General features: G+C 46.3%; 1 protein-coding gene across 9 annotated transcripts; it reads right to left on the reverse strand.

The window, feature by feature from the left end:
* Positions 1–197: 197 nt before the first annotated feature.
* pbxip1b (pre-B-cell leukemia homeobox interacting protein 1b) lies at positions 198–8,687 on the reverse strand. 9 transcript variants are annotated; one of them, XM_076970125.1, is made up of 10 exons: positions 8,534–8,687; positions 6,843–6,922; positions 6,499–6,657; positions 6,010–6,301; positions 4,558–4,791; positions 4,444–4,467; positions 3,401–3,447; positions 3,119–3,226; positions 2,751–3,015; positions 198–2,653 (listed from the first exon to the last, which is right to left on the reverse strand). In XM_076970125.1, the coding sequence occupies exons 2-10, from the start codon at positions 6,894–6,896 to the stop codon at positions 1,347–1,349; spliced, it is 2,490 nt and encodes an 829-aa protein (XP_076826240.1). In that variant the 5' UTR covers positions 6,897–6,922; positions 8,534–8,687; the 3' UTR covers positions 198–1,346. The 9 variants fall into 9 exon arrangements, with proteins under 9 accessions (XP_076826240.1, XP_076826239.1, XP_076826236.1 ...); XM_076970124.1 differs by having other exon boundaries at positions 3,401–3,471; XM_076970121.1 differs by having other exon boundaries at positions 3,401–3,471; positions 4,444–4,791; positions 6,010–6,298.
* Positions 8,688–10,994: the final 2,307 nt, after the last annotated feature.

Below are 10,994 nucleotides of genomic sequence, written 5' to 3' on the forward strand. Positions count from 1 at the left end.
AAGACAAAATCTTTTTGTTTTACCATTTCATTAGAGCATTCAGAGAAAGAGAGGATTTGGATAGAGTGCTTGTTGTAAATGCAGCTTTATTAGGAGAGGTGAAATGTGAACTGAGACCCTTTTCATGTGTTGCACTTCCTCATGAGTAAGAGGAACTGAAATCTATGAATTTCTAATTATAAAACTTAAAACATTAACTCAGTGTACATATTTATTAAGTATCATTTCTTTCGCTTACGCAGAGTTGTACCAGCTTTGTTAAAATACCTAAATTTCCTACAGAATAGTCATTTATAAATACATTTCAATACTACCAAACAGTACAGTGGTATTTTATAAGTGACAGGTGGAGGTTTTAAATAATGGCAAGAAAGACCATTTAAAACATTCCATACTATACTTCATTATAAACAAGAAACCAAGCATTTCATTTTAATCTTTAAACCATAAGACAAAAATTACAAGAGGAAAAACAAGCTCAAAGTGACAAAAATAAATTGCCAGCTGACTAATCTAGTCTAACATTTGACAGGCTAGATGAGCAAGAATATTAACCTATTACCTAAACAAACCTATTAAGTAAAAACCCTCAAATGTAGAGCTTGGTGGTCCACGGCAAGAATTAAACAGGAATAATTCAGTGCATACAGCTAGAAGAAAAAGTAAACATGAGGTCAAATATTCCCCACCAGTGTACAAACATTTCAAACCTGGACTTGTACTTAAATATTGCAGATAAAGAGAAACTATGGCAAATACCCTTTGTTAAAAGAGAGTGAGGATAAATACAAATGACTTGTGACAATCTTTGAAGTACTCTCTCAGTCAAGCTGGCACTACAATATGCACCTCACATTTTTTCAGATATTTTGCAGGCATAGCAGAAACAGAGCATGCAAACTACTTGTGTGTGTGTGTGTGTGTGTGTGTGTGTGTGTGTGTGTGTGTGTGTGTGTGTTGTGTTTGGGGGGCAGTACTGGACCATTAAGTCTCACTTTGAGGTTCCACATCCATATTGCCACGCACAGCCTTCACACTTCTCTGGTCAGCATGCTATTGCAGACTGAAAATCCTTCCACAGGTTGAGATGGAAAAGAAACTGGAACTCGGGTGTGTGTGTTGAGTGAACTCAGGTGTACCTGCCCTTGTGTAGCTGCTCACTACCAAGGACAAATGCAGCAGTGCTTCTGGGCTTCATTCAGTGCACATTAGTGTGGATCCTTCATATCGGAAGACTTTTATAGCTTCAAAACAGGTCAGAGGCGAAGTGTCCACTACACCACCGCGTTTGGTTACACAGGTCCTCTGTACACTTCCACTCTCCCCTAGTTACGTCCTTTAGCCCTTCAGCCAGAAACACCCTTGCTCTTCTGCCCACTACCCCTCCTGTCTGGAAGTGCAAACTTTTCCATTGCCTCTCTCGCAAATCCCTCCATCTCATCTTCCATTTCCTCCTTATCCTCATCCTCTGCCACATCTTCCAAAATGTCCGCCACGTCCTCCACAAACTCACCAAACGGTATCTGGTCATGAATGAACACGCCATCTGTGAAGAACTCGCCAACAAGCTTGCCCAGTTCCTCCTTTTTTGACATTTGCTCCTCAGGACCCAACAGCCTACTCAAGTAGTCCATAAGTAAAGATTCAAAGTCCCGCTGCGGGACAGGGACGACACCTTCTGCTCGGGCGCATGCAGGTACATCAGTGCAGCCTTTCGAGGACCCGTGGTAATGGCGTATCCTCTCCCTCTGTCTGGTCCAATAGTCCTCATTCATGTGGTCTTCGTCATACCTTCGCTCGTCGTGTGAATGATGGTATGCCTCGTCTGAGGAACTGTGCACAGCTTTGTCCTTTCCATGCCTCTTCTCTCCATTCTGATGTTCACCTTTAGTTTTCTTCACCTCCTTCCATGCCTCAGTTCCTTCATCATTTGACCAGTCTCGCTCTCTGCCACTCCTACGCTTCTCCTCACGATCCTTCCACACCTTCTCATCATTTCCTTTGTGAAGATCCTTCTTGCCTTTCCCAGTTCTCTCCTTCTGGGCTTGGTCATGTTTTCCATCATTCTTATGATTGTTCTTCTCTCTTCCTCCCTCCTGCTCTTTCTTCCCATTCCTTCGCCCTTTCCACTCGTTTCCACCAGGTTGTTCAACCCTCTTCCCTTCCTTCCCATGCTTCCACTCCTTGTCGTCTTTCACTTTATTTCCTGAACCCTTCTTTTCCTTTGGTTCCTCTCTTCTGCTGTCCAACCCCCAGTGTTTCTCCTTTTTCCACTTTGCATCATCTTTCCTATCCCCCTTGCCACCATCTTGTGTGATCGTTCTTTTCTCCGCACCATCCTTCCACCCTTTGCCATCGTTGCGCTCCGTCCCCTTCGTCCTGAGTCGCTCATCTTTCCTTTCTCCTTTGCCCTTCAATTCTTTGTCTTCCTCTTGATGGGCCTTTTCCTTCACCTGCTCTCCCTTTTTCTTTCCATCCGTTTTCACACGGTCCCTCTCCATCCATGGCTTTTCCACCTCTGCCTTTCCTCTTCTGCTCTTTCTCCATTCCTTGCTCTGTTCTTGCTCTTTTCCGCATTTCTTTTCCTTGGGTTCCTTTCCTCCGTGATTGGCTGCCGTCACTTGTTCATGCTCAGCAGAGGGTTGCACTGGAGCTAAAGCAGGAGAGAATGTGTACAAAATTAGCAAATTGGCCTCATAAACCCAAAACTGGTTCAAAATGTCGCATGACTACCCGTCAATGGACCTCACCTGCACTCTGAGACAGTTTTACAGCTTTGGCCCTCAGAGACTCTAACGCCTTCTTCATGGTCGGATGCCCCTGCTTGTTTTTCTTGTCCTCACGCAATCTCTTCAGCCGCCGTGTCTCTTCCTCCAGCTGTTTCTGAAGAGCGGGCAGTTTATCCAACTCCTCCTTCAGTCTCTGGTTCTCCACCTCCAACTCCTCCCTCCTCATTCGCTCCTTGGAACCCTCCTCCACCTGGACATGTGCTGCTTTCAGTTGCTCTTCCTGTTTCTACGTTTATGAAGTTGGAGCAGACAGAATGAGCAGAAAACAAGGCGGAGCAGGCGACTGCGTGCGGAGCAGGCGACTGCAGGAGACATGCGTGCGTTCCTACCTGGAGCTGCGTCTGCAGTTCTACCACACGCTGGCCGTGCTCTGCCAATCTTTCCAGAACCTCCACAGGCTGGGCAGGCGCAGCTGGAGATCCAGGACTCTTCCACTCCTGAAATGTTCACAAATTGAAGGGGGGAAACCCCCCCCCCCCCCATGTCTAAAGCACCAGGTCACCTTAAATGTTGGGCTTGAATTGCAGTTTCACTACCTTGTCAATTATTAATTCAGCTACAATCACATGTCTTTTTGTCGAACCAGCATAGACCAAATCAGAAGGACCAACCTTCTGCAGCTCTGGGTCCTTCAGCTCGCCCACATCAGCGTCTCCTACTGCAGAATTCAAGATGAGATGAACTCATGATGAGGAATCAGCAGAGAGGGAACATTAGTCCGTGTTACATCAACATGGAGGAACATCAATCTTTCTAAACACGCTCAATCATGCACGTGTGTGAATGGAATGAAGGCATCCACTGGAGCAGTGCTTTTCCTACACCAGCTCAAGTTTAAGTGCATGATGAAACCAGACGAGTCCTAAGCACTTGGACATGTTCCTCCAGGAACAACAGGGTTAGCTCCGGGGCTAAAGCAAAAGTCCATGCCTGTTAAATACCGCATAAGCTGTGGGTGCAGTCAGTGTTACCTTATCAAAGCACACAATGTTTAGCAAGTTAGCATGAGTCAAGACAATTTCTATAAATAAGGCCCATCATCTTTACACAAAGACATGCGCAGTCAGCAGTCACTGTAGCTCATGCATACAAATGATGTGAAAACTAATAAGAGCTACTTGTGTGTTATACCGTCTATTGCATTTCACCGAACATGGAACACACTATGGGTGATTCAAGATTTCCTCCAAATGCCCTTAAATTCAGAAGAAATTCTCATCTAAGCAATACAGAAGATGTGCCAGTGTATTTATGAAGAGCTGAAAATAGGTCACATCAATATTTAATATTGTCTAAAAAATTTTAAACACTTCACTCACTACCATTAGTCTACCAAAAACCCATGAAGTGTTTAAACTGATTAGGGACAAAATGCCACCACCGTACCTTTTACATTTTGCTGAAAAGCTTAGATTACCACCATGGCTTCAGTTACAACAGTTTTTTTTAAGGGTATTCGTCTTGAAACTGACGGACTCTTGCACAATATGAAAAGTGATAAAAAAAATGAAAAAAAAAAACCTCTGGTTTTTTGAACATGCATGCCTTACATTGGTGCAACAACCAGTCACCAATTCACCACATGCCCAAGTGTGAATTAACCCAACTCACAACCATACCACGCCCCCCTCCAACAACCACACTTTCCACCTACCATCATCAAGATCCAAGAGCACACCTGCAGAACAACACACCTCCATCTCAAACACCACCCTCAGTCGTAATTGATCAGTTTCATGGACAAATACAGGCAATGGCGAACTTTTACCAGAGAAGATAATGGTGCCCAAGCCTAGCAAAACAAGTGCTCCAAAAATACACTTGTTCAGGGAGAAGCCGAATCCGTCGTCTTTCGGAGTGGGTTGGAAGTGTTCTTCCAAATCGTCTTCCTCATCTTCGTCGTGATGGGGCTGAGCGGTGAGCATGGTGATGTTTCTCCTCCTCACTCCAGTACCCTCGTTCACTTTCTCTTCCAATGATTCAAAATCTGGTTTGGATTCTTCTACAAAAGAGGAAAAAAAAGAGACACAGACCCCTTTTCAAATAACACACTCCTTTATTGTTTTAAGGGAAATTTCACTGAATTACCCCCCCCCCCCCCCCCCCCCCCCCCCATCACCCGGGGTGGCCTGGGCCTTCACTACTGTTCCACATTTACCAGACGCACATCTTCCTCCCTCTAGTGGCCAAGTGTAGATTACTAAAGGAACAAAGAAATCCGTCCAACTGTTTAAGGCCATGTCCAAGACAGGCTAATGGATCTGTGCAAGTTCAGCATCAAGGCCCACAAATCCAACCCCCAGAACCCACTGCTGGGCATTTTGAGAATTTTGAGCTCTTGAACTAGGGTCTAGAATTCATATTTTTATGGAAGTATTAAGTGCATGTAGAAATGGTCCTTTTCTTAAACCTTCATGGCGATGGTGTCCATGGTAGTTCGATTTCAAACCAATAAGTGATACAAGCTCGTTTATCATTGCAACACATGCGCTGTTAGTCAGGTAGTCAGTTTCTTCATCTCAGTATAAAACAGGATAAAACGCCTTTTTCTCCAGAGCACAAATGTAACGACACAGCTCAGTATTCGATGTTTAATATTTGCCAGAAACTAGAGCAAACATGGTGTATAACCATGTATAAATACTTTGGGAAGACACGTAGGTCATCCAACTGCTTGCTCAGGTTCTGACCCTTGTTGCAAAACATTAAATCATTTTCTTTCAAAAGTATGTACATTTAAACATCTTTTTCCCCCCAGTTACCTATTTTTAATGAGTCCATGTTTTGGCCATAGTATATTCATTATGACGTACAGGCTTTATATGTAGTTCATTTTACAATGTCTGAATATTACTCACAATAATGACAGTGGTCAGCTACACCTCCATGACTGAGACCTGGGTACACCTTCCTAAAAACTAGTGCTGACCGTCCACTTAAGTGCAGAATCGCAACATTTATTTACTGCAGCGAGCAGCAGGACAGGAGAAATATTCACTCGTTCAGTCAGAAATAGCAGAGAGGATAATGCATAAAGACCAGATGTACTAATCCACATGAGTGAGCAGTGTGGCTACAGTCAGACCACTGCTGCCAGGCAACAGTCAGTCTTCTTAAACCAATCAAAACTCCCAAATTCAAACTGTCAAACTCGACAAAAGCCATGGATGTTTGTATCTCCCCAGATCCCATAATGCCACCACAGCACTATTCTTCTCACCTTCTCTGAAGGATCTCCTCAGCTCAGAGTTCTCATCCTCTTGAGGAAGTTCCTCTCCTTCCTGCCCCTCGGGGGCTGCCCCAGCGGATGGGCTTGTGGGTGCAAACGAGTCAGAGAATGTTTCTGATTCAGGGTCCAGAAGACGTTCACCTTCACCTTGGTTGGAGGGGCTGTGCTCGCTGGGGTCAGAGGTCAGAGAGGAGAGGTTCTCAACGGGGGCGTTACCGCTGGGGACGGGGTCGTCCTTCAGAGCAGTAGCTGCATCACCCCCACTCTCTAGAGGTTCCACCTGCTAATACACCAATTAAACGTGTTCTAGGGTTAAAATCAGATAAACAAATCTCCACTTAGACTCCACACACTTTTGTTGTAAAGGCATTAATCAGTCACCAAAGACTGAAATCATTCCCCCAAATAACTAGAAACTATCGGAAACGAGTCCAGATTTTTCATTAATGTGGTCTACACCGAGCAGGAAGTTCTACAGACCTCAGGAGGCTCAGGACCGTCCGTGTCCTCCGTGCAGCTGGCTGGAGGCTCCTCTCCTTGGCTGAGGCCCGTGTCCTGCTGCTCGGACTGGGGGGGCTTTGACCCACAGCTGCTCGCCCCATCCTGACCCTGCACACCCTCACGCTCCACTCCAGGTTCCTAGTCACAGACACAGGCCTGACGCGGCTTCAAAAGACCTCACTGCACATTCTAGCATTCGGACCTAACAGCCTCATGGTCATGCCGATGGACTTGCTCAAAATCCACCGGGTTTTGGATTCATGATTCACACCTGCAACAGTATAGGCTGCAAACTTACCTGTCCTTCCTCAAACATCACTCACCTTTACCTCAGACGTGAGGAAGGTCCAGCTGTTGCCGCTGCTGTTATCAGACATCGCCCCCTAATGGCCCTGTCCAGCAACTGCAACACAAAAAGCACACGTCAAGCCACCAAAGCCCACCACATGCCAGGCTCAGGATAGGCACACGGCGGATTCATTTCCATGGTCCACTGCTCAATTGAATGCTGCATTATATTTAAATATCATCAATGAACATGAGGAAAAATGTTTAATACAGTTGGATAAGGAAGAGGCACCATACGAGGGAAGGAGTGGGTAGCGCGGGCCCGAGTGTGAAAACGTAGTGGGGTAACGGGTGGCACAAAGGCCGGAGATGCTGTGAATGGCCGTCCACTTCATTAGTAGTTATGGTGCGCCGTCTCGTTGGCTGATCAGCGCCCTTCCTCCGGCCGACGGAGGTTTTGGCAGAGTCCCGCGTAACCGAGGTGTCGCCAAGTAGCTAAAAGGACACATTACGGCCTAAATATGGAGGTGGGGAGACAGGTGCTAGTCGCATTCAGGGACACGTCGCGGAGAAACCTGGAGGTTACGCTCACTGTTTGAAACACCAGCAGCACAAGTGGAAGTGGCGCCTTCCAACTAGGCCAGAGACTGAAGGACCATTTCAGCTCACAGATGATTAAGATCATAAGCAGGAGGAACTACAGAGGCACCCTATACTTTGGTATAATATGGCAATGTACAACAAGATATAAAGACCACAGTACTGAACAAGATCTGATTATTTTTTAGAACACTTGATCCTATATTAAGATCTTTTGCTCCTTGCCACATTAATTTGGGTCTGTTAATAGAGGGTGTCCCTTGAGGGTTGTGAATGTCGCCCCGAGCCATGAGAATTGGTCAGGATATAGTGGGATGACTAAAAATAGAGCCGAAAGGGAGCGCGCTCAATACAGCGATGTGAGAAGCAAACGTGATAAATTCAGTACTGAACATCTTTCTGCACGAGTGTTTCCTTTAGTTTGATACTGCAGCACATTCGTTTCCTGAAGTTAAGACCTCGGCAGCGTGTACAACTGCCAAAGCGCCCGAGAGGTCAAACATTCCCAAACGAGACACGCACCAAAAACTGCGAAACAAGGCGCTGGTTTGGATCCGTACGACGCGTTTTTACATGTTCTCCACTAATGACTTCATCACTTTCATTTTCATCTTTTAACGTACACACGCACGCATCTTCGTAATACATCCAAAATGACAGTCAGCCAGCTGAAACATCGAGGTTTCATTTACATAAAACAAACCAAACGGAGGTTAAGGTTGGGGATCCCGAGGGCCGTTGATGTAATTTATCTCCTCCTCCAAACGGACCAAACAAGGTAAAAGTCTGTAGAATCTTAAGTCTGCTGGAACAAGAACAAGAGGTACTGTTTTAACTCGCCTCTGGCCCAAACGACTCCAGCAACGTCTCTTAAATCTACATTTGGCCTGAATGAGGCCAGTGAAAGGATGCGCTTGTCTGTGGACTCCATGTGCAAGTCCTGGACTGCAGGACGCACTTCAACACAAGTCTACACAACATCGCAGCTCACGTCCTTTATGCCGGAAATGAACAAGTTAGTAGCTGTCTAAAAGTACCAAACGGGCTGCAGTCAACTTCTTCGGCCTGAAAAGCAGTCTAAATGTCTAAGAAACACTACCGAGGTTAGATTAAAAGAATACGTTACCTCGAGACTTTTAAACCCTTTTAACCGCAATAACTCCTTCCCCAAGCTTCAGTCGCGCGTCAGTGAGCGTGTTTCTGCACTCTTCTGGCCTTAAGAGCGCTCCACCAATCACAAGTGCACGTTTCTCAAACACCCCGCCCGCGCCCACGGCAGTCCACCAATCACAGTGCAGCATGCCGTCCTTTATCCACAATGACTGACATGCACAGGTGACGAGAATAAGAACTAGCCGTCTTTAAGCACCAGGTTTGAGATTTGACCGTAGTCTAAATGCAAATCTTTCTAGTGATGACACACACACACACACACACACACTCAGTCTCAGGTGTGTCTGCAGGTTACATATTAGTGTTCTGTAGCGACAGGCACGGGAGAGCCAGATAAATGTGTGTTAGGAGGGACTACATGCAAATACCAGCCTAAGGCTTATTTGCGTTGCGTTTGGTCGTTCCTGTTTCCAGTTTGTTACGTAAGTTTCATTAAACGTATTGCATGGAAAGGCCAGGCTGTTACTCAAAAGCATTAGTCAATCATCAATGCATGTGCAAGACCGGTCTATGACAGAAAGGCCTACAGAAGTAGATCACTAGGATATGAGGCAATACATCTTGACTCTCAACCAGTGTATAAAACACAATGTGAAACAGTCCCTGTGAAAAGCTGCGTTTATTGAGAACCACCCACAGGCACGCACGGCCCTCTTATAGCATCACACTGCGGTTCGTTCACGGTGACTGCCCGCCCGCCCCGAGTGGCCCACACTTCTGGTCCCGGTGCGTGAAATCACTGAAGCGATCAGGCTGCCCGTCGTGTCTGGGGAGATACACAAAAGGAAAAGAAATGAATAAAAATAAATGATCTTAACCTCACGTTCACGTTTGTAGCGTCCCCAACATGTCTTCACCGCCATCTAGTGGACATTTGTTACTTTTTCGATGATCAGTTTTTAGATCAGATGGGGACATGACAGTTTGCTAGCAAGGGCCCCGGAGAGAGATTAACATACATAATTAATCATTTGGAAAAGGTGCATTTTGAAAACAAAACGTTTTAAAAGTGATGTTTCTTATGTGACGCATTTGATGTAAATAATACCACTGAATAGTTTCTTCCCCTATATTTTAATGGATAACATGGCTAATAAAATCTTGAAATCACAGACCTCCCCATCACAATGTATTAATTATAAGGACCAACATCCTGCGTACTGGTCCCTGTAGTAGCACACAGTGCAGTACAGCATGCAATAAACACAAATAATATTACAAGGTGACGTGACTGCAGGTTTCTGCCTCTTGTGAAAGATTCTCCTCCACTGGTGCGTGACACCACAGTACACCATATACACAGCTGTGGTCAGGCACTAAAATATCGACGGGAGATATAGTTCAACCAGGGAGTCTCACACACACTGCAGTAATGTATTTTGGTCACATACTGATTTGGGCCCCAATGAGTTTGCCTACAGATTGTAGTGGACCATTTTGAAAACAGCCATGATGATGGGAGGATGTTGTTGTTGCCCTATGGAGCGATTCCTCTGCTCCCCAAGATGAATGGACGTTGGATGGACGTTTTAGATGGATAACTTGCACGTGCATCTCCTCTGTCCTCTTGGGAAACTATCATATCTACCTTACATCACTACACACTATAAAATCATTTCCCTGTTCAGAAATTAAAGACCACGTTGCTCTTTACTGACCTCCACATGCGAGCTCCTCAGAGGACCAGGAGATCTTAGGCGGACCGACGCAGAGAAACACAGATCAGTCCAGGATCTCCTTGATACACCAGCAGCAGAGGAGGAAGTAGAGGCACTCCTTGAGGGAGCGGCCCATCCCGTGCGTGAGGCTCCCCCAGAGCGGCTCCTTGCCACGGCCGAACTCGCGGGCCACGTCCCTCAGATCCGCGTCCAGAGAAGAGGGCCCGTTTTGGGGGAATGCACGCCGCCGTGGATCCATGTCGCCACGATGTTCCCCGGGCCGCCCCAACGTGCCTAGGAAACGGGGGCCGAGGAGGCGGCCGAGGGGAGAGGCAGGCTGCGTTCGCTCTCGGGTGGCGAAGGTCTCCAGCGTCCCACCGTCCAGGTATCGGCGCTGCTGGCAAACAGGTGTAGTGACCCTGGAGCGTTTGGTCCTGACTGTCTTTCCACACGCTGTACCCGCAGACCTTATATTGACCACACGCCAGCCCACGAGAGCTTCCTGCCAATGTGACCATCACTATTTTTTTCAAATCGAGACGTGTGGTGTCTCTAATTCCTCCACTGTTCTGAGAAACATCCTGAATGTTTTTGTCAGAACTTCTGACTAACTGAATGCGTTTGGCTGTCCAGGCAGTTTCCGTTTGTTCTTGCAACCTTTTGTTGTAATGCGGTTCAGTGAACCAGTGCTGCTGATTAGATGATCTTCCTCTGCACCCGAGTACAGCTCCCCGTACGCGTATGACTGCAGTGAAC

This window comes from Brachyhypopomus gauderio, chromosome 13, assembly GCF_052324685.1.
Source record: "Brachyhypopomus gauderio isolate BG-103 chromosome 13, BGAUD_0.2, whole genome shotgun sequence".
Classification (NCBI taxonomy): Eukaryota; Metazoa; Chordata; class Actinopteri; order Gymnotiformes; family Hypopomidae; genus Brachyhypopomus; species Brachyhypopomus gauderio.